Source organism: Diachasma alloeum, unplaced genomic scaffold (assembly GCF_001412515.2).
Source record: "Diachasma alloeum isolate Michigan unplaced genomic scaffold, Dall2.0 Dall_scaffold_01297, whole genome shotgun sequence".
Taxonomy (NCBI): Eukaryota; Metazoa; Arthropoda; class Insecta; order Hymenoptera; family Braconidae; genus Diachasma; species Diachasma alloeum.
In genome coordinates this window covers 1-24,667 of record NW_021681402.1, presented here as the reverse complement: position 1 = coordinate 24,667, position 24,667 = coordinate 1, and the positions used below count along the sequence as shown (strand labels likewise).

At 34.7% G+C, this 24,667-nt stretch overlaps 1 protein-coding gene and 1 long non-coding RNA gene across 3 annotated transcripts; one reads left to right on the top strand and one right to left on the bottom strand.

Annotated features, from left to right (window-relative positions):
* The first annotated feature begins 1,550 nt into the window (after positions 1 to 1,550).
* On the top strand, positions 1,551 to 6,776 carry LOC107046313 (trafficking protein particle complex subunit 2-like protein). Of its 2 annotated transcripts, none has more exons than XM_015268905.1 (5): positions 1,551 to 1,677; positions 2,244 to 2,416; positions 2,500 to 2,578; positions 6,525 to 6,604; positions 6,681 to 6,776. In XM_015268905.1, the coding sequence occupies exons 1-5, from the start codon at positions 1,645 to 1,647 to the stop codon at positions 6,721 to 6,723; spliced, it is 408 nt and encodes a 135-aa protein (XP_015124391.1). In that variant the 5' UTR covers positions 1,551 to 1,644; the 3' UTR covers positions 6,724 to 6,776. The 2 variants fall into 2 exon arrangements, with proteins under 2 accessions (XP_015124391.1, XP_015124390.1); XM_015268904.1 differs by having other exon boundaries at positions 2,500 to 2,587.
* Positions 6,777 to 13,497: 6,721 nt separating this feature from the next.
* On the bottom strand, positions 13,498 to 15,493 carry LOC107046314. The gene is made up of 4 exons (XR_001461537.1): positions 15,165 to 15,493; positions 14,679 to 14,789; positions 14,027 to 14,217; positions 13,498 to 13,952 (listed from the first exon to the last, which is right to left on the bottom strand). It is a non-coding gene; the product is annotated as an uncharacterized LOC107046314 (long non-coding RNA).
* Positions 15,494 to 24,667: the final 9,174 nt, after the last annotated feature.

Genomic DNA, 24,667 nt, shown 5'->3' with positions numbered 1-24,667 from the left:
GGGAGCGTGTGACGTCGTGAAACTTCGTCGCGAAGGGTCTCAGGCCCTCAGCCTAGCGAAACAATGAACAATGGAGAGCCCACACGTGTTAGTCACGTGAAACAGAGAACCTTTCGAAATAACCAGAACTGAGATTTTACGACATGGGACCGTAACCGTTAAATTTATTTTCTTCTCTAAATTTGGATTTTCGAGGAAAGTGTTTACTCAACGAGAATTTGGAGGGTTGTAAATTATAAGAGCAAAACTCAAGTATTTGACATTTACTATTTCCGTAACGGTTTTTCTCACGCTTGCGATGCTGTTTTTCGTTCTCTTTGTCCATTGTATTCCAGACTTTCTTTATTCTTCTATTTCTGGTATATTTTTAATTTCCTGAACTATTTAAATTATTTTCCAACAATAATTTGAATCTCGCGGACTATTATGGCCGATTAATAGCGCCAACTATAAATTTCAACGTCAAGACATCACACATATGTTACGTCCCAATCGTTTCAACGATGTAACTAGTGGGACACTAGCGCCAATTCAAAAATTAAGCGCCAGGTTTGAGTGCGGGAACGTTGGCCGCCAAAGCTCTGATGAGCACTCCATCGAGATTCAATTTAATAGTTGACAGGATTATTTATGTGGAGCAGGTTGATAGACGAAATAACGTGGACACTGATGATTTAGGGAGCACTGAACACACTTTATTTTAATAAAGTCAAGACTTTAAACGATCAAAGAATAAACTCAATAAAACACTTGTGGACTTAACAAATTGAAGAGAGAAGCAGCAAGCAGAAGGCTTGTGTAGGAACTGAACTATCCTAAACTAAAACTTCCAAGGGTTGGGTCCAACAACCCCTACTAATCTAAGAGTTGTGCACGCAAACTAGGCCCTGAGGAAAGGGAAAAGAGAAAACGGAGAAGCGGAAAAGGAGAAAAGGGGAGTATTTTGCGTCGCAGGTTTTCCTCTTGGAGGGACTCTAGGCCCTCAACCAGGGGAACACAATGAACAAAAGGCACCACACGTGTTGCGCACGTGAGGCCGTAAAACTGTTGATACAAACAGAACTCGAGATCGTGACGAGTGAGGACCGTAACTGTCCAATAAATTCGACCCTAAATTTGACACCTAGAAAAAGTGTTTACTCCACGAGAATTTGGAGAGCTATAAAATATTCTAACAAATCGCAGACCCAAACACTCGAGTCTAAAATTCCATCAACAGTTTATTCTCGCTTAAAAGTTATTGCTTTCCCTTGTTCATTGTACTATTCTCCCTCAATTCTCAACTCCGGATTACGTCTAATAATTTGAATTATTCAAACCTGATTGGAATTTCGCGGACTTAATCAAACGATCTATAGCGCCATCTCTAGAGTCAATGTCGGGACATCACAGTTACCGAATTAGCGAACTCGGCCAGACACCGAAATCGACCGCGGCGCCCTCTCTGCCATGGAGTCGTACAAGCCTCACGCTGGGGTCGGCCAAACCCCCGGATCTGAGCCTCTGCTTTAGTCTATCCTCTTTGCCTTATCCACTGCCATATTTTTTTAATTGACCCCCCCCCACTCCTCCTCGCTCTGTACCTGTCGCTATATTGTCACTGATGTTCTTGTTTAACAATTCAGTGAGATATTTTCCCTGAAAATGGCTGTTTGCATTGCAGTAATTGGCAAAGAAGTAAGTTTTCACCTAACATTTCTTGAAAATTATATTGCTCTTTTGCTAAATTTAGCGCCCTATTTTCGACGTTGCTGAATTCTCCTTCGTGCACGAACCGACCATCGTCAAAGCTATACAATTACTAGCCTGGTGGAAAAAAACTCCTTAAATCCTATTGGAAGAAAAAAGGGTAATTGGAAATAATGACGTTATTGCCGTTGACCCATTATTTCCGATTCAGGTTAGTAGCGCAATGCTGACACGTATGGAAAAATCCAATAGGAAAACCTAGCGAATTAGCTGGAAAATTCTATTGGGATTCTCAAGAAAGAAATTCAAAATCTTTTGACTTTCCCTTATGAAATATGCAATAGAATCAGCGGAAAAAACGAATAGAATTTTCCAATAGAAATTCCATAGAAATCCGATTAAGAATTCGCTCAAACAATAACAAAATTGAGGATTCTAAGCAATGAAAAAAGTTTTTTAATAGTAGTCATCAATTTTCTTGTTTTTATTTATTTATCCATTCATCGACTATGGAGTTGAAAATAACTAATCACAGAAGTAAATGTCCTTATTAGAATTCCCCGAAGTACATAAAATGTGCCTCTGAAGACATGGCCCTGCAGTTTCACTATAAAATTCACACATCGATCGATATAATCGAAGAAAAATTAAATATGGGCAACAAGGCAGCAACTGACAGCCGTGAATTATTCCTGGGACTTCTTTACTCTACAGAGGAACACAAAATGTACCTACCACTTTCAACTGTTGATTATCAAGAAAAAAAATGAAGGGAAATTAGGTTTCATCGAAGTGAATTCTTCGTTTCAGATTTGGCTATGCTACGAATACAAAAGTGAAATTTGTGGTGATCTTGCAGTCCTCAAATGCGTCTTTCCGAGATAATGATGTGAGAATGGTAATTAAATATTATTTTACCTGTTTGATGGAATGTTCAAGAATTATATGTGAGCAATTATTTAATTTAAGGGAAGATTCATCCCGAGGAAAAATCTTCTGCATTTTTTGAGGGAAAATGTTGAATTTTTTGTAACCAAAAATTCAACTTAACGCCCGGGTGCCAAGAACGTTGGTTCTCCTTCTAGTAATTTTTTATTTCATGAAGTATTTTTATAAATCCTTATTCGATTTGAAACTATTTTTCTCATAGAAATCTGATTGTGCACTATGTTCGTTCATTCGACATTGCTGACTTGGCTTTCTTTTTCATTTCTTTGTATTTATACGCTACGCTTCGCGCAGCGTGCTTCAAACTCGACTTTTGCACGATAAAATAGTATAGACCACTCGGGGCATAAACTTCGTTTTCAACGAATGTGAATACAGAACTCGCCTTCAACTCGGCCTGTAAACTTCACATTCGTCGAAAACGAAATTTGTGCCCTTGTACTCTAATGTACTAGAAGATGGAAAAACAAGTGAGATACAGCTCGAACGATAATCTACCCGGGCTTTAAAACAATGTCCAACATTTACATTTTTTAAATAGTTTTTTTTTAATACAATCATCAATTTTCGCTCCTTAAGGATGTCCAAGCAATTCCGCCCAGCTACAGAAGTGTAATTCAAAAATTACGCTTTTTGCACTCTGTATACAAGATTTGTATATCACAAGTAATGGATTGCGATTGATTGGAATATACAAGGGTTACTTCACACGTAGTGGTTAGGGGTTCCCCCCTATCGGTATTGCAGGTTCCCGTGGTTTTTTGGATTTCGTACGTGAAAAGTACAAAAGCCCATAAAATATAAATAAATGGATATAAATAAATAATAATGGTATGAAAACATTCTACATTATCTTCTGATACAATTGGTGCCCTATAAAGGACATGTTACCTCCTGGATACCACCCAATCATCATAAACAAGTTTTTACGAAAATTACGCAACAAAAGTACATTTTTGTACTCAAAATCTCTGTCTTGGACCTCACTCGATCGCTCTCTTCTCATGAAAATAGCCATCGGCTAAGAAAAATCTACAAAAAAATCGGTTTGTCTGCCATAACTTGGCAGATTCCTACAAATAAAATGGCGTCGGCCTTGCCCTGGTCCTTGCCGTTAAATACTTTGCAATTTTTTTTTCATAAATAAAAGCATGAGAAGAGAGCGATGCGTTTCGCTACTCTCAATACGCGGAAAAAGTTTCATTGATTCTCATTGCATAGAATCCAAGAAAACTTGTTTTTGGTAAACGTCTTTTTGTGGTCGGTTCCGTTACCCCTTAAGGCATAAATTACATGGAAAGCAGGATGCTATATGCCTATCTTTCAGCTTTCCGAACCTCTATACGAGGGAAACAATTGAGGATAATCGGGCGAGCCCGGAGGGTTAGAAAAAAAGCAGCCATTTTTCTCTTTTATTTTTTACGTATTCTTTAAATGATGAAAAAGGCGTCCGCAAAGTTTCAGACTGCTGGGGAACATGGTTAATTTATTATGAATTTTTGAAAAAGTGATCATTGAACCCGTGATCTTATGGAAATCACAAAAAAAAACTGCAAAACCCAAGGAGAAAAAGCAGCCAAAGTCATGAAACTTTAGACACATTTAGAACATGTCATCAATGATTTTTTGAGTGAAAAAGATTGTCACCTAGGAGCATTGTTTGTTAATAATAGCGAAAAAAGTACTGAAAAATGAAATTTCTGCGCACGCAGCCCAAACGAGCAGCAACGTCGCAAGTACCGTTCGGGTGGGGGTAGCGCGGTCAATTTAAACGTCCCTTGAGAGAGAGCGATGAAGCGTTGTGATTGGAGTTCCCTCGAACCAGTGATACCAGCTCCTGGTGAAAAAAAAAACACTACCGACGATGTTGCCACTTTTTCGCATGGATTAATATTTTTTCATTTATTAAAAAAAAACCGACGATGTTGCCACTTTTTCGCATGGATTAATATTTTTTCATTTATTAAAAAAAAACAATCTGAAAACCATTCAATGCGTGGAACAGATACAAATAAATTTGATTAGCTCGAAAAATAATTTTTAACCGGAGATACTCCCTAATATTGCCTGAATTTTGAATCCAAATGGGAAATTTTTTTGTTCAGCGATTGGTTTTCTGCAGGAAAACGATAGAAACTCCTCCGCCTCACCTCCTACATTTCCTCCTCGCCCGATTATCCTTAAGTAATAGACCTTTTCATTCTGAGAGTCACTAGATTTGCGGACACTTTTTTCCCATGTTAATTCCCCTAGGATTTGCGGACACTTTATCGAATTTACATATAAATCATGGTTTTTGAGCGCTCAAGTGTATATCATTGTAAAGTTCAATATTTATCAGAATTTTCCATGGTTTTTTCGGAGATTTTTTCGTTGAATGAACGAAATAAATATTTCCCCTAGATTTCCAGAATGAAAAGGTCTATTATCAATGCACAAATTAAAAAATTCGGAGGCACACGAACTGGAACTCAAGTGGGGTATGATCCTACATCTACAGTTTGGTTTTTTGTGATAAATTATTTATCACGAAAGTATGGCACTGGCGATAATTTTCGTATTAAGACCCGGGTGTACTATCTTTTGAATGTTATCTGGATTTTTTTTCATCTTTCGGAATCCAAAATTGTCAATTGAGTGGTACATCATGTAGGAATTCCCGAAAATGATGATAGAATTATTTTTTAAAAAGTAGAAAAACTTCTGAACTTTTTCAAAGAGCCTTTTTAATTGAGATTCAGAATGAGTTGAAAAAAGTGAAAATTACAAATATCTGATTCGCTGTGGCAAATTATCTGTTAGCTATCATTTTCCCTGGTGGATAAGAAAACACCAACTCCTCATGGGAAGTGACAGCTAGGTATCTCAATTTTCAAAACAGTGGTATGTAGTCATCTGCCATTTTTATGTGATAAAAGTGTGATTAAAAAATTCTCCAAAATATTACAACTTTTTTCAAAGAGCCTTTTCCGTAATAAATGTCTCTGTGCAGTGTGGGAAAAGATTTACGAAATCAGTCTTCCCCCTGCATGATATTGGGTGACAGGCGCCGCCATTTGTCACTGTAAATCAGATACATTTTTCAGTTTCTTGTTATTCAACTTATTCTGAATATAAATTAAAAATGCTCTTTTAAAAAATTAAGATTTTTTTCTCCTTTTTCTTGATTATTCATTCATAATTTTTCAACACTTCTGCATGATGCAGCACTTAATTGACAATTTCAGATGACGATAAATGAAAAAAAACATCGAGATAACGTTCGAAAGATAGTACACCCGGGCCTTAAGGATAAAACTTTCAATTATTTTTTTCTGACTGTTTCTATATTTTAATCGCCTCTCTAATCTTTGAGGAAGGCATGTTCTCATAAGACGCTGTGTTATTTTGCCACTTCTGAATTAATTATTATCAATAATACTAGACTGCCAATTGAATACGAACTCAACCAAAATGTTTTTATCCATATCAACTTCGGTTTAAAATTTATTTCAGATTTCGATCTATAAATTTAAGTTAAACAAACATTAGGGATTTTCTTAAAGTTGAATTTTCGGTTACAAAAAAAGGGAAAACTCTGATTTTGAGCGATCGAAGATAATTTTCACCTAAAAAGTCAAATTCTTGAGAACAAAATCATACAGATAACGGCACTTTTAAACATTTTTTCTTGAAGAGTGAAAAAATTGTTCATACGGGGTTAACCGTTCCTTAATAGATACACATTAGGTCAATTGTCGAATAATGAGAGATTCTATGAAAAGTAGTTCCGGAGACTGATTTTATAGGAACTTTTCTACCCCGCAACATTTCTATCGAGATTTTACCGTAGAGTTAACTGTTACACTGTTAATTGTTAATTGTTATACATTAGTTTGTTTAAAAAGATTTTCAGGAAGCTTCACGTTACATATTCCAATGCAGTTTGCAATCCTTTTGACATTGCAGGAAATCAAATCAAATCAAGGTGAGAATTTAAGTATTTCATTTTTATTCAGCTAATTTCAACGAGACATTTCTTAATCAGCATATGATTTTTACAGAGCATTTGATTCATCAGTGAATGAAATAATGGGACTGGCATAATCTCTTATTGTAGCAATACTCTTTTTTGTAAATAAAATCTCTTTAAACTAAAATGTTTTTCGGTTGGTGTCAAGTATTCTTTATAATATACACATTTATCGAAGGCGTACACTTCATTTCAATTGCGCCTGCCGTTTGGTTGGGAAATCCAATATCCCCATGGTGTAAATTGTTCCCCATCTATTTCCTTCATTTCTCCTCTGAAAACTTTGATTTTCACTCGTGATATTCCTGTCAAAACGAATCACAATTTCGTAATTATTGTCCCCCATAAGTTGAAAACCAGTGATACTTAGAAATTATAATTACCATCTTCAATGCTAGTTCGTCGATTATCCTGAACTTTCTTGGCCGAGACATAAGAGAAAATGCTCAACAGTAGAATAAAAATCACCGCCAGCTAGAAACGAAATATTATCATCTATCTTCCACCTGTTTCAAGTCTTTTTTCATCAGAAAACAAGTGGGAAATTACTCTTATATTGTATATATTGTATATAGTATAGTTATTTGTGCTAATAAATTAGCAATATGCTTCCGAAGAGTTATTTTGCACATCATTTGCTTCTATCATTATAATTCATTGTTTATATCATTTTATTAAATCACATAAGATCTCCTTTTATGTTATCATATTTTCAACTTAGTTGAATGGTATCAGCATCATTATTCTTATTAACCCTTTTTTATATACAACCGATTGTTTTTTTTTAACCGTTCTATCTCTCCCCTCAGCCCTTCGATAAAGTGCTAATACAAAAATTTCATTTACACATACTTGAATGAATTTGAAACATCACATTTGAAAAAACCGTCAGAAACCTCACTTTGGGAAAATTCATGAAAAATTCGAAATTTTCAAAAATCATAAAAATCAAATCAACTAATATAGCTATCGCAATCATCTTTTAACTTCGACTTAGTGGCATTGAAACAAACATTTTAAGCTATGATTAAATTCATTTGAAGGATGATATTCAAAAATATTACCGACATTCTGATTTTCAAAAAATACAAAATTTTTTAAAAATTTCGAATAAATCAAAACATTGATTATTGCTATCGCCTTCATCATCGAACTCGGTCAAAAGGACATCCAAACCATTTTTTTAAACCATCATTCAATCAATTCAGAACATTTTTTTAGTTATCGAGAGACAATCAATTTTCGCAAAAATTGAAAAATTAAAAAATCTAATCGACGAATTAAATTTTAATTAATAGCGATCGATAGGGCTCAATAATTCCATCCATTCATTAGCGAACAATTGAAGAAAAACTTTACCACACACATACGTACGGACGCGGTCTAAAAATTGCATTTTCGGACGTTTTGGATCACAATTGGTCTATATAACACAAAGAATTTCAAACTTAAATTTGAACGATTAGGATGCTTCCATCCGAAAGCAAAAAAAGATCATAGTCAAAAAAAGTCATAGTCTAACTAAATCTTCTTTTCCTTCAGAAAACTAATTTCAGGCTACAAGTTTCCATGGCTTCCATTGTCAAAATGTTGATTTCTCAATGAAAACCATTGAAATATAATTTTTCAAAGGGAAAAGAAATTTTAGTCTGACTATAATTGTGGATTGATAGTTTACCGATATTTTCATGTTTATCATCAATGATCTACTAATCCCCGCTCAGCTAAAATGATTCTTTTATATAAACCACATATAGAGCGTAACAAATCGTCCAATTGTACTCAAGACCTTCAGATCCACTTTGATCCACAGCATGGAGAAAGTAATTCGCGTCACAAGCCCATGAAATTTGAATTATCTATAGTAAACCTATAATTCATTCCACAAATAACAATTCCATCCTTGAAGTTGAACGCAAAAAAATAAAAACTACTGATATTACTGTAATAACAACATTTTTGTGCTGAAGCACATAGTTATAATCTGAATAAGATAACACATTTGCTTGATCGTGAAGCCCATCCACCTTTTAGCGCTTCTCTTAGCGCGATTTTTCCCCAACTTATCTGGATGTTTCTTCGAAACGAATTTTTTTATTTTGGATTTTGACGTGTTTCTTGGGGATTGAAATAACCTCCAACCCCTCACCCCCCCGACCTGATAGGGTTCAATTGTTTTATCGAAATTTCAATTCCCAAGAAACACGTCGAAATTGAAAACAAAAACAGTCGTTTCAAAGAAACACATCCGGATAAGTTAGAGAAAAAAACATGTCAACAAAAGCGCTATTTAATTGTGGAAGAAAATCTCTCCTATGAATAAAAACCTTATTTTCTTCAAATTTTCACGGATCCCTTCCTTTCTCCCAATCGACTGATTTACTGAATCGTCGACTTATTTTGTTTTTTTTTTTGGAAACCTCACATTCGTTCATCCTGTCCTTTCTCAGCTCTTACGTCAAAATGTTTCATTATCAGGAGTTTTAATTAGAATGAGAAAAAGATGACAATTAGATTAAAATTATAAGAAAGCGTCTAGCGGAATAAGTTCGCGTGAAAGTGCCTCCAGAATAACGTGAGGATATCTTTTATTTTTTGGCTGCGCCATATGTTGAAAGAAAGGTGACAAATTTTGGCGTTTTTTAGAAGAAATCCAGGTATACCTAAATCATTTGCTGCGCCTCGTTAGAGAATCTAGGAGAAGTGCTTCGTATTTCTAGTAGATATTTTACATATTATGCTAGTATAATCAATCAATATTCATTCACATATAAATTTTCTGTTTTCTTTGAGACACAAAACAACATTAGCAACTTTCTGTAGATTTTTGGTTAAAATCGAGGAAGAGAATTCTAGTTCCGTAAAATTGGCAGACTAGGGTCATCGGACCGGGTCGGTGATCAGCTAAAAAATACGGACTTTTTATGTTTTTTTCTGCAGAAAAAAAATTTCTGCTTGAATATTTTGACCAAAAAATCCATTTTTGAGTTTGGGACGTTTCCCTAGCAGATCAATGAAGTCGAATGGGGCTAATTAGTGCACAATAGTAAAGAACTAAATGTGCAAATTTTTCGCAGGAAAATAATTTGATTTTTCCAGAATTTTCCTCAAATTTCCCTGAACATCGAATATGTTCAGATGAGGGTAGGGGTGGGTCGAATTCCTCGGACTCTAGGATTGGTAGATACAATCGGGGAAACATGTACTTGATTTTGAATCCAACTGAAAATTTTCTGCTTCAATATTTTGGAAAAAAATTTGATTTTTGAGTTTGTGAAGTTTATCTAGTAGACAAATGTGGTCAATTGTGAAAAATTAATACACTACAGTGAAATACTAATTATGTGCTAATTTTCTGCAGGAAAATATTCTTTTTCTCCCAAATGTTACTCGCATTTCGGGGAAGGTCAAATATTGTCAACTAAGAGTAGAGGAATATGACATTCTTCGAACCCTGGGATCAGTGGATGCCTTCGTAAAAATTTCGAGAAAAGAATTTTGGCTTTTAGATTTTGACCCTTAGATTTTGCCTCCTAAATTTGGACCCTTGTGACCCTTAAATTCTGTCCCTTAGATTTTTATCTTTAAATTTTGACTTATATTTTGACCCCTATATTTTGATCCTTATATTCAAACCCTTAGAATTTGACGCTTGTGACCCTTAGATTTCGATCTTTACATTTGGACCGTTAGATTTTGACCTTTCAATTCAGACCCTTAAATTCTGAACTTTAGATTTTGACCCGTGTATTTTGACCCATATGACCCTCAGATTTTGACTCTTACATTCAGACCATTGTATTTTGACCCTTATGACTTCGATTTTAACCCTTGTGTTTTTACATCCCGAACCTTAGATTTTGACCCTCATATTCAGACCTTTGTATTTTGACTCTTGTACCCTTGTGACTCATAAATACTGAACCTTAGCTTTCGACCCTTACATTCAGCCCCTTGCATTTGCACCCTTATGACCCTTAAATTTTGACCCTTGTGACCAGAACTGATATGTTATACATACTGAATTTTAAAACCTGATGTAAAGTTATAATTCATTAGTTATAGATTCGAAATACGCTACAGGTCATACATATTGGATAATTCACAATGAATACTTAGGGATGATTTGAAACGTATTGAGGTGAAATCAATACCCATTTCTCAAGGATGAATCATCAAAACATGCAGACGCAATAAAGAAAGTTGCAATAGAATATGGTTGGCGTTTTTCTTGTCTACAAAAAATGATACGTAACATAATTAATTCATTTTCATATACCTATCGTTTACCATTTTCAAACGAGAAAAAAAGTGAATGGAGTCCTTTTCGAATAACATGTTGGAATGTTTGTTCCGAATTTTCTCCGTTCATTTGCCATAGGTTTGATTTATAATTTTAAGATAAATATATTCGTTATTTTATTTTGAATTCGTTATCAATTTTGCTAACATGTATACCTGCATATTTACTGCAAACTTTTCGGCAAATTGGGAAGTAATTCTATCACCAACTTTGCTGATATCTATATCTCCGTATTTATTGAAATTTTTTCCGCAAATTTGGAGGTAATTCTATCTGCAACTTTGCTGAGAACGATATCTGCATACTTGCTACGATTTTTATCCGCAAATTTGAAGGTAGTTCCACGAATAACTCGATGAGTTATCATCTATATATGCCATCCTCATGTCGTCAAATTGTCGACAATTTTACGGGACTAAAAAATTTAAATTCACCGATACATTTGAGCGCATCAGCAACTATTGCTAGCTAGAAATCTACATCATTTCCATGCAAAATTTGAGGATCGAAAAAATGGACGATTATAAAACTTCCATTCGGAAGCAAAAAAATTTCCTTATTTAATAAAAAAAATTAATTAACGAATAATTTTTGGTTTGATTCAGTCATTGTTGCCTGCATCAACAACACATGAGAATAGAAATACTCAATAACTTAGGAGAAGGAGGGGCGATCTCGACACGCATGGTAAAAAAGACATCTTCAATTTTTATAAGAAGGGTGGGGTTGAGGTCACGACGGCTTGAGACCAGATTTCCCGAGTTCCACACGCCGAGTCGGACAAACAATTGAAATAGCAATATTCGAATTAATCCATTAGCTTGAATTTGCAATGGATAAGATAACCTACTCTTAGAATTTTTCATAAATAGCATAGTGCAAACTTTCTTCAATATACTTGTTTAAAATGTATATGCTACAATATGGTAGGGGGCGAAATGGCAACCTTGCATTTGTCCCTGTGTTTGAAATGGTAGACAGCCGAAAATGATTACCTATGACTGAATAAGTTTTTCTATTGGTAAAACAGAATTTTGCGGGTATTACCGGCCATAACTACCAGTAAAAGTGATCACTAGGGTAGAGCCACGGAAACTGTAATCGATAAAGCAGGTCACGTGAAGGAAATAAAAATTAGTTGATTTAATAAAGAATTTTTCAAAATTCAGCAATAGAAAACGATTATAAACATTGTTGAATAGCATATCAACTCATCATCAATACCAATTACAGGACCACGGAGCCGAACACACCCACGACGAGCACCTCTCCTCATTTTTTATTTACTCTAAAATGCATAATATTTATAATTCATTAAATTTGTTTGTAATCTGTAGCACAGCTGCTATAAAATTTTATTCATTATTTATTGATTTACTCAATAATAGGGAAGACAAATTGAATGAAATAGTGTTGACAATCATTATTGAAAAAATTTCAACAAAATCTGCGAATATTCAACAATTAAAATTTAGTAATGAATCATCCAAATTTGTATTTTTATTTGTACAGAGGGTGGTAGAACAACTACCGTACGTCAATGCGATAATCCTCGTCAAGACGAACGAGAAATCAAGGATGGACCTTGTGCTCATCAAATAACAACAGAACAGGGTTACAGAACAGTTGTGTCCTGCAACATATGCAGTACCGATGCCTGTAACTCAGGTACTTCAATCACCGGTTCACGGCTATTCCAATTATTTGCAATTATTCTCGCTGTAGCTCCATTCATCAGTGGTGTCAAATCATTCAGTATCTAGTCACCAAAATCAGCGAGAGAAAGAGCAAAAAAAAATACCAATTGAGTGTTTTCAAACTATTTTACATTTATAAACCAGAATAAGTACCGATATTAATGTATTTTAGGATTAAAAATGGAGAAAAAAAAATTAAAAGGTAATGCAGGAGATGAAAATTATAATTTTTTAACTGAGTGACAGATAAGCAGAAATTTCGAGTAAGAAATTGTTGAAGTATGGGCCTTACCTTTTAAAATATTTATCACGATATTAAAATTGTATTGAATATTTGTGAAAAAAATTGTCGAAATAAAGCACTTTCTACACGATTTCTACTTTGATTATTTACTGTGTACCTGTTTCAGGGTAAAAAAAAAATTACGTCCACAAATTAATTGTATAATCCATAAATTAATTGCAGAAAAGGGTGTGAACGAAAATTTCAATTGATTTCAATATTGAAAATCCGTAACACTATATTCTAGGGTAATCCTCAACACGGAACACTCGAAGAATTTATAGTTTCTACAGTGGCATTCTCATTTTTCACATTCTTAAATAAGTGGATCACTTACATTTTGTAATGGCCATTAAATTCACTCGTCTAACCACTAGTGCATGATAATTTTCATGTCAAGGTTCTTATAAAGATGTTGATTACAACGATACGATCAATTGAACGTGGGGAGGGGGGAGTTTGCATTGCGGTAAATATTCCTCGAACTAGAAAATAAATTCGACAAGGTTCTGGACAAAACAATTTCAATTTTATTCAGTTTCGCAAATTACCAGAATGAACACTGTTAAATTCATATCATAGTTTATTGAAGATACTAAGTGATTACATTGGAAAAAATGAAAAAATATGAAAATAATCTCTGAAGAGATCTCATTAGTTTCTACTCGTGGAATAAAAACAGTTTTCTGTGAATCGGTGAGTTTGTTTTTTTTTCCTTTCAGCAGAAATCAATTACTTTTGCGTCGTTTTGGGATAGAATTATAATATTGAAACTGCAAACTTAATTATTATGCAGATCTCATTGCATGGTCACATACAGACACTAATCAAACACTCATCACGGTGAACAACTGCTCGGAATACTGGAGTCCAGGTATAACTACTAGGTATAACTAATATTTGAAAACTATTACGAATCACTCTTCTTTCAATGAGACTGTCCTAAAATCTCCAAAAAATTCATATTCAGCCGAAGATGCCTCTGAACCGTTGAATTTCCCGCAGAGATGTTTAGGTGACCTGCAACATTGATGTTCCAGTGAAATGAAATAAATTAAAATTTTGTAATTGAATGAAGGCTACGGTATACTTACAAGGATACGTTGAAATCCACGATACTCTTGGCGACACCAAAGACACTTCAAGAAAGCATTCATCTCTAAAGCTGTATGGACGTAGAGCAGCGTACAGTTTTTACATCCAAACCAGTGCCTGCATGGTGATGCAACATATTCCACGATGGAATTATTGCATAAATCACAGATGCACTGATCTAATCTTCGCACTGCGATCGTAAAAGAAAATTAGAAGTTTTGAAGGAATTAATACCTGGATAGTGAATATAATTTTTCTGATCTATGCAGAAATTGTGAGCATCTAGTCACTAATTGTTATAAAGCTTGAATTGTTAGTATTAAGTTCAAACGGTCAACTTTCAATTGATTATCATTAAAAATCATTATAACAATCTCATTTATCCCATACAATTTTTTTGAAAGATATATAGCGAAAATTAAAAGGAGAATTTGATGGTTAATTAAAAAAAAAGCATGTTCTCTGCAGAAATTTATGGTAAACAAATCGAAATTGGATGACAATTCGAAAAATATGGTGAATGACTCAATCTCCATAATTCTCGATCAAAGACAATTGATGTTGCACAATTGTATGACGTGAAACATTCATGGAAAAGTTGAAATTTTCATAAAGATAGTGAAATGAGGGAATTTTTTCCCTTTCCCTTACACAATAGGATTTCCAAACCGTCATTAGCAGGTGGAACAGTAGCAAAAGGGATTTCTCCAATCGGTTGGTCGACTCTTACGGCTTCGATTTCAGCTGCTATGGGTGGGATGCCTTCAAGAAAATCACATCTCAAATTAAAAAATGAAGAAGGAGAAACTTATCAGTGGATATGAGTAGGTATAAGACTAAGTTAAATACATTGACTTTTCATTGGCAGTTATTTATATAATTTTGCTGAATCGTTGTTTTCAAAACTTATTAACAATGTTTAATTGATATTAAACACTTTTAATAGGTTTTAAACACCATAAAATCGAAATTTCATAAATCCAGTATAAATGTGATAAAAATTCAGTGGCTGTATTCGGATACCACATTGCATATAATGTACTATCATCAATTGAATTGGATTTCAAGCGGATCAGGATTAAGAGTCGTCACCCTTGACGTTGGACATCTCTTTTACTATAGTATTAGAATACCAACCAACGACATGCTCCTGTATTGTTGTGAAGTAGTCGACCGCCTCCACATTATCGATTAATACGTCGTTATTAAATGCACGGAGGAAATGGTTCGCACAACCAAGAAACGCTGTAACATCCAAGGCCCCCTCTTCATATAATTGCCAGGCCCTATTCAGTATTGCTTCTTGTTTGATGTACTTTGTTGCTTTGGGACGTCTCACAGATCTGCCACTAATAACTGCGATCGCCTCGGTACATGTTACAACTTGTAGATTTCTGAGAGACTCTGCAAATTCAATTCATTATTAGTGCCACAAAAATAGATTTTACCAAAATAGATCAACGCGGAACTCATTGGGCAATGGATTCTATAACCAGAGATTTTCAAAACAAATACGTAGCCAAAGGGTAAACCAATCCAAGACATCTTCATTGTAGCGGAGTGAATGAACACTCCATGAATGAATGAAACTTTCATATGTTATGACTGTTCAATTTGAAACACATTTCAATTAAACTTTCATATGTTATGAATTTTTTTAGGAAAATTAAACATTCAAAATTTTTGAAATTTAAAAAAGTTTGCGCGTTTGTAACCAAAAGTGTCGTCATAACTTTTTTTGTAGCTCTAATTTCGCCCTCCAAAAAAGAAAATGATAAATGATAATGATAATATTTCATCGATCCCCCTCAAAAGTCAACATCTACTCAACCACTTTTATTACTTTGCTATTGATTTAAAAAATTGTTTGTCTTATTTACTTTGGATTTTTAACGTAATTTCAGAGTTGCTTGTTTGAAATATAAAAATATGTTCACATATGAAATAAAAAAAAAATTTATCATACTTTTATAACTTTTTCCAATAATAAAAAATAATAAACCTGTGAACTGCCATATAGATGGGTGCGAACCAATTCTTTTGAGAAGTACTCGGTGGTATGCCTCGATACAATTGGAAACTCGAGTGCGTAAGAGATGAACTGCAAAATTTTCCGGGGTCACTACTCTTAGCCACCATCGTTCAATGTACCCAAGGAGATCCGAGAAGAAAAGCCTTAAGTCGGGTGAAGCATTATCCTTCACCGTGGTGAAGCCTGTGATGATATCCTCAGCTGGGAGCAAGGGCAAAGCCATTAACTTCCTGTAAAAGTTTTTTCCTTGTTCCCAACTCTTTAATCGTGTCATCTCAGCTTTAGTCTTCTCTCTCTCCAGCCTCTTCCTCAAAGCCTATAATATAAAATATGTGATGAGAAGATTTTTCGCGTTTTTTTTCCTGTACAATATTCTCTTGAAATTTTCCAATTTGTATAGCTTTCATGGGGATTTCTTATTGTTTATTGCTGCCTCCATCACATTGAAAAGATTCGATTTTTTGAAGAGAAGATAATAAAAAACTATACTGAAAAAACATAGAAAATTTGAGCCGAAAATTTTTTATAGAAAAACTGAAATTCTATTGACTTTTTCTATATAATATTTCCTATCGAACATGTCAATAGAAACGGCAAAAAACGTATATAAAATTCAATAGAAGTTCTATAGAAATTCCTATCGACTTCTTTACGGTTTTCCATTAAAAATTTTTATATGTGTCAAGCCATTTTAAATGAAGAGATTCCACTGTTCCAAGCAGAAAATGTAGTTCATTGTTAATCTTACCTGTAAGAAATGGAAATAGCAATAAACTATCCTTGCATTTGGATAAACTCTCTCAACAGCCGTTCGCAAGGCACGCTCGAAATCTAGGTGGATTGTCGTCGGTCGGATGTGTGGTGCCAGCACGGTGTTGAAATGTTCAAGCACTTTAATGTAGGATAGTTCATTTTTTTTCCATAAAAGCCCACGCAATGGGTAAATCCTAGAACAATTGATGACATTGTTTCCATGTATGGATTTAATATACTCATGAGAGATCAAGTTTTAAGTTGAATCAAAATCAACTCTGGGTTTGCCTTACCAGGGACAGATAACTAATTACAGAATAATTCAGATAGTTCGGATGCTATAAAAAAGCGGAAAATCAAACCGGAGTTCGAGCATTTCCGATAGAAGTGATTCGACTGTTAATATATGGTTAACAACTTTTATTTTACCCTCCACACCATTCTACAGAAATTTCGAGCAAAGTTTAAAAATAGAAAAATTGACCGATTGCAATCACATATGAAAAAATCAGATAGCATTTCTTATAGTATTTTCTATATGATTCACTGCAGGAGTTTTCATTGGAAAATAACAAGTAAAATTGAAACTCTAATCAATGGGTTTTAAGTAGAGGTGTGTGAATAGTGGATGAATTGAATTGAATTGAATTGTATGATATTCAATTCGAAATTCAAATTGAATATTCGAATGTTTTGAATTATTCAAATGATTGAATAATTCGAATGTTGCGAATTGTTCGAAGTGTGTTTTTTTCGGTCTAGGATAGATGTTTAGTTAAGTATATTTGTTATTTTTCCGCGGCCTATCCAATTAATTGGAAAATTGACTTTCTGGTCATTCTAAAAGCATAAGCCGGTCCCAAATTCGACCGGAAACAAATTCGACCGGATTCGATTGCAGAAACTAGAAAGGATCTTCATTGCAAGAGGAGATGAAGACTTGGAGTGGAATTGCCACCTGTGCCTAACTCGTCCGGTGGAATTGGTCTCCAGGCCTTGCAACCACCTAGTAATTTGTGTCCCATGCGGCGTAAGGTGGGAGGAGGAAAGAGGGGCGGAGTTTATACGTTGTACGCACTGCAATGACGCTTGTACGTACAGTCGCATAAACGTACGTAACGATGATCCTCTGTACCCACAGTAGATTTTCTTGTACTCTCAAGTAACTAACTAATTACCTAATAAGAGTCGATAAGAAAAAAATTGTTCATTACATATTTCATATAAAAGCTTCGACAATAAATTTTGCTCGAACATAAAATAATAGTCTCATTCTTGACAAATTCAACAATTTCCTCACTATCAAAACTCAGTTCCCTACGCCCTACTGTGTTTCCCCTCTTCCTCATTCCTCCAATCCTTTCAATATGTCCCATCACTGAGGTCTTACCCCCATTCTCTCCGTGTTCTCACCCCCTGATGTACCATCCCTTCGCATTTTCAAACGCAAATGCCCAGTTATTGACCGCTGGTCACGCCACGAAGACGAATATTTTGAACCAGCGGCAGGCGCAGATGAAATCTACCTGGGCAGAACCTCCTAGGGATGCCACAGGGTCATCCCCCTGACTTCCACCCTAACTATCATTTTAGAGCGAACCCCTGTAATCTCGGAGGGTCAAAGTCAGGAAGCGATGGGAAGGATACGAATGCAAAAGATGACTCTCCGCTTAAAGATGAATAATGCGGGGTTGGACAAAAAGTGGATTGGTGAGTGATATTTGCTAAATCATTTTTCATTGCAAAAACACATTGGGAATTGACCATTTGCTTGATGAACATCATAAATCATTCATCTGTATTTCTGTTTTCTCTCATGAGATTTAGACTTTCTCTTCTTGTTGCTGGTATGGCTAATTTACAATTGGAGAAAGTGATCGTAACAAGTATCATTCACTCAATTGCAATGTTTAACGCTTTTCATCGATATTTGTAATTTTTTTTTTACAATTATAGAAAGCAATGGAATGAACCCATGTTAACGAGAAATATTCAAAAGAATAAATTTCAGAAAAGCTATTCTTCAAGAATTCTTAATTTCCTCCATTTTTCAGAATTTTCGTAATTACTTGAATTGAATTTTTATTTTTATTTTGTGATGTGTGCAAGTATTATGAATAAATGGATGAAAAAATTAACGATTTTCCTTCGAAAACCAATAAATTAATGTAGAATAACTACAGTCGGAAAAACGAATAATAAAAATAATGTAATCTAACATAAAATAAAGTTGAACAAAAATGGAGTAAATTAATATAAAATACATATATTGTACAAAATATTAAACACAATATATAAAATATAAAAATATGAATCCCTATAGAATAATATGATTGAAATCAATGGATACATGACTGAAATGGACGATTTCTTTTTTATTTTCATAGCCGCGACAATTGTGACAGCGACTCAATGGCCCCCAAAGACTTCAGTAGTCTACACTGCCCCACACCGCCACCCGGTCCCCACCGTGACCCGAGTGGTAACTGGGCCCATGTACTTTACACCTCCCAACAGCCCCAGCTAGTCCCCCCAGTCCCAAATTCGTCAAGTCCATGAGACAGTAGTGACAGCGACAATATCAGGAGGAGCCCCGATAACTCTCTTGGAATCCGAGTCCTGGAGGAACTGCCAATTTTTCAATAGTTGTTATTCCGTCACAACAAGTGACACCCAGAACTCCAGGGCATCAGAAAGGTGAGAAAAAAGGGGAAATTAATTTTTTTATTCAAATTCACGATTCCATTGAATTTTTTTTATATCATCAATTGAAAAAAGTAAATTAGAAAGTTTTATTTCGTTATTTCTGTCTCGGAATTGTGAAAAATCGAGACGTCAATATAATCAAAATGATAGATATAACTGATAATTTTGTACATAATAATTGATGTACAAATTCCAAAATAACATACAGTCTACGAAAAAAGCAATTGTTCAAATTTGGAAACCCTTTCAAATCTAGATAATAATTTTAGAGATAATTCAATGGACTAATTTCCAATCTCCATAAAAGTAATAATCTATCTGGGAAATTGATAATAATAAATGGATTGTCTAAAGTTACTCTATTAATTTCTCTTTGTTACAATTTCAAATTGATTTCACGTTCAAAACTACAATTTAAGAGAGTGTGATGGAGCTTTTAATGTCTATTATTAGTGTCACGAAAGTCAATGTAAATAAATAAAGCTATAAGAATAACATTTCTGCACAACTCCTTAAAATTCTCGAACATCATGATAAAATATAATTATTCCATTCGAAAGCAAAAAAAACATTTAAGGTTCACGAGTGTCACAAAAATTAGTTAAAATTAAAGAATGCAAATAAAATCCCTCGACAATTTGGAAAAAAACAATATTCATAATTAAAATTTACTTTTCTTGTTTTGAAATTTCCCCAAAGTCAATTGAAAAATAAACAATGAGATTAAAATCTCTCCACAACTTTTCAACATTTTCGATCATCAAAATGAAATATAAGGCTTCTATTCGGAAACAAAAAAAACAGCTTAAGTGTCACGAGTGTCATAAAAATCAATTAAAATCGAACAATGCAAATAAAATCCCTCCACAATTAGAAAAAAAAATATTCATCATTAAAATTCCCTTTTTTCAAATTCTCCAGGTGCAAGAGTAGTCCAGACAATCACCTCCCTCGCGAATATCAGCACAGTCTCCAGGTCTCCAGTGCCAGGTCTCCAGGTCTCCAGTGCCAGGTCCAATCACGAACATGGGGAGAGTAACGTAATAAGCGCTAACAGCAGTCGCCAGGATAACAGGAATGACCCTGCCCCAATGCCTCGCCGAGGTCCACCATTCTCAGGAAGAGCGACCACGACAGTTTTCAACAGAAATTAATAGCCAAGAATTTAGTGCCTGTTCTAACTTTCCTGGCAGCCAGGCAGTCTTTCGGAAGCCTTCCGGGATCTCGCAGGAGCGATCGAAAGGGCTATCACAGTTCTGGATCAACTACTGTCTCGGCTACTTCACCCGGACTTGATGAAGAGCCTGAACAGTCCAGTATCCAGAGCAGTGTGATAGAGATGAGACTTAGGAAAAAGCCCAGGAAGCTGACTGAGAAAGCTGGCTGAGGCCAGGTGCAATGTCAAGGACATGCAGCTCATTTGTGAGAATAAAATCAAGAGGGAGATTAAGGAGAAGAAGGGGAAGTTTGGGGAGAGAGAGGGCGCCTAGACTGTCGTCGTCAGGGGAAGACCTACATCGAGTCTTATTGGTAAGGATCAACTGAGACTTATTTTTGGGGGTATTGAGGTCGAGGGGTTGCTTAATTTAGTGGTCAATTGTACAGTAGATTTGAATAATTCGAAGGTTTCTGAAGCCCTTTGTGGATTTCAGGATTTCCAAAAAATTTGCGAAATCTTCGAGGATTTTCGGGGACTTATCCAGATTTCAAACAATTTGAAACCATTTTCGAAGATTTTGAAGCATTTCATTTAAAAGGATTTTAAACGATTTCAAATAATTTTAAAAAACTTCAAGAAATTTCAAAGGATTCCAAACAACTTCAGAAAATTTCAAACGATTTCAAAGAACTCCCCTGCGAATCCTTTTGAAGATATTGGAGATATTTTTCAATTACAATAGATTTTCTAGTTATGCTTTTGCTGATGTTGTAGTTAATTTTTGTCCAATTTCTTATAGATTCCTGTCCGTTCTTATAGATTCATGTCCGTGGAAGAACCGGTCGGGAGGGAGACTCCATCACTTCATAAGACCTGGGGATGTCAGGCCGAAGGAGGTGAGGAGACCGACTGTCGCCTAGATCGCACAGAAGAAATTTGTGCTGCAGAAGATCAATGGCTGGAAGGTTTATCAGTTCACAGCGCAGAGGGAAGATCTTGCGGAGTTGGAGAAACAGGTGAAGATGTTATTTTCATTTTTAGAATATTATTCGTAGAATCTTTTTAAATCAACAAGAACTGCAAATATCTACTTCAGGTTTTATCTTACTTTTTATTAAAAAAATTTTTTATTGTGTTTACTGCATTTTAATTACTGATAATTAATCCAACAGTTGCAAACCTCATCGCTAAAAAAAAAACAATTTGAAGTAGAATTCAGGCAATTCTCAAAAAACAAAAAACTTTGAATAAATGAGGAATGAAATAATTCCTTTCATTATTGATCTTGCTCATAGATGTTTTTTATTTACCGACAGCAGTGGCCGTGCGGTTAGAGTACTAGACTCGTGTGCCAGTGATCCTCGCGTCAAAATTTGTAGCGCTCTGACNATTCTCTCATCCAAACGTGATATCATACATAAAATATGTGAAACAATAAAAACGACGTATTAACAAATGTCAATACGTCACAATGATAAGAAGGAGAAAAACTTCCCATCCAAACAAAAAAAAACAGAACGAATTTCCGAATTTTTTTTGCTAAGACGAAAAATGAAAAGTTAAAACAGAATTTCCCCCTAAAAAATCTATTAAGTACAACTTAATATGAACTTTTACTTTCTGTAGGTGCTTGGAAAACTGAAGTCCACACTCCTAATGCTGGAGTCCCAGCAACCGATGAAGAATCGTCAGGACGGTCAGGAGGTCGTTGGATGCACGTCCTGGGGCCATGAAATTCCATTTATTTTCGAATTTATGCAATTATTATTTTTTTGATTCCATTAAACAGCTTCACTACTGCGTGAAATAAAACAAAACTTCGGAAATTGTGAAAATATTGTTGAATTTTTTTGGAATGATAAACCCTTTTTCATATTTTAATTGTTTGAATGATGATTTCATTGAAAGCTAGTTAAAAAACGTTCTGTTTTGTGGTGGAGATAATTCACTCAATGAATTATAAATATATAAATGTTCTTTAAAAGTTCATTAGAAGTAAAAACAGTACGATTTTATAAGAATTAGGTGCACGCGAACAGTCGAAAAATCGCTATAGTTTATTATTTCAATTTTAAACTCAGCTTTTTCTTCTTTTTCGAGAATAAATCCCTTAGGTCACGAGCTCTCCTCACGTAGGCAATGTTCCTGGAGGTAACTTGCCTTGAACCGAATTGATTTCTCACAATCTTCATTACCTCACTTTTTGCTTTTTTGTTTTTCTTTTCTTTTTTCAACCGATTTGGCTCAGCGTGAGGTGTCCGACAGCTCAGCGAACGATTCTTTTATACCCCAAATAAAATCATTAACCCATTAATAGTTAAAAATGGGAGGATTTTTAACTTACAAAAAACGTAAATTATTTTTCAGTGTTTAATTCTTTTTTTTTAAGGAGAGATTGACGGTGGATTCAGGAGTGAAGTGGAGAGAGGCCAATTATTTCGATAACGAGGGATTCCAGGGGAAAATCTCATCTATATTTTTTGTCGAGAATTTTGTCAGCTAGGAAAAAGATAAATCAGATTTTCTCTTCGAACCACTCATTAACGAAATAATGACAATTGACAGAAAGCAAAAATTGTCTTGTCCAGAAAAATGAAATGCCACTTCACAACTGAAATAGAACGGTCACTAGTAAACGGCTCGTAAACCATAGAGTTGGCCTTAAACTATAGAATAGAATAGAATAGGTCACCGGTAAGAGTTCAGTTAAAAAAACTAGAAAAAATCTATTGAAAATAAATAGCACCGATGTTCATACGAATGGTAAGTTAATCTAGTGATTAATTATGAGAGAATGGGGGAAAATTGTGAATGTGAATAAGTTTTTGGGGAGGAGGGGGGCGAGCGAGAAGATCTGCGAATGTTTATGTTAATTTCCACATTACATATCTCACGATGTTGAATAATTTTTAAAGTAATTCAAGGAGAAATGACAAAACAAAAAAACTTGGGATTAATTGGTCACAATTAATTTATTAATTCTTGTTTTGTCACTTTTCTTCTTAATTCTTGTTCCATCTAGACTAGCTATTACGTATTTAAAGTAAAGTTATGGACTCGAAGGTCGGATAATCCTTTGGAACTGTTATTTTTAAATATCGTGAGATTTAAGAGTGAAAACTGTGGAATAACATGCAGTCTGTGTTATTATATTCGGAGACATTCTAAATGATTGAGGGATTGCGAATGTAATAATCGTAATTGAAAACTAGAATGCTTGCTCGTTTGTTTCACTTAGCTCAGATAATTCACAGAAAATCGAACAAAGTATGAAATATTGTTACAAAAAAAGTTGAAAAAAATTTTTTTTTTAGATATTGCTACATGATTTTATGCAGTAGTAATTGAAAATTTGAATATGCAAATGATATACTGTGTACGTCCGTGTGATTCTAAGGATTACTATCGATTTTTTTTTCATCAGAAATTAAAGGGAATTTTATTTGAAAAAAATGGCTTTAATTACTGTGGCAAAAATTTCGTAATAGAAAGTTTTTCCATTACGTTTTTTTAAAATCAATAGAAATTANTCAACTAGAATACTCTCAGTTCACATTGCAACTGACAGTTTTCAATGTTTACATGATTTCATCAACTTCTATTCGTTAAATAATAGTGCGAAAAACTCGTGACAGGTGTGACAAAAAATAGTACATGCCACGCGGGAGTTTGCGATGACATTTTAACTCGGGGCCTTCGGCTCGGGCAACATAACCCCCTCGCCAAAAATCTCATCGCAAAATCGGGTTGAGGTCACGACGCCCAAATTCGGAATATCGAGTGCACCAACTACTGAAACTTAATTCTCTAGAATACGGTAGTCGCTCGATTAGAGTTAAGGTTGAGCGAACAATCCACTGAAGAAATAGAATGAAGAGTTATCCAATCGTAGAATTGATCATATAATAACAATTTTTAATACCCTGGCGATTGAGGTTCCGTGGTACATCCATGTTGTAGCATGGATGTAGCATGGATGTGCATGGATGT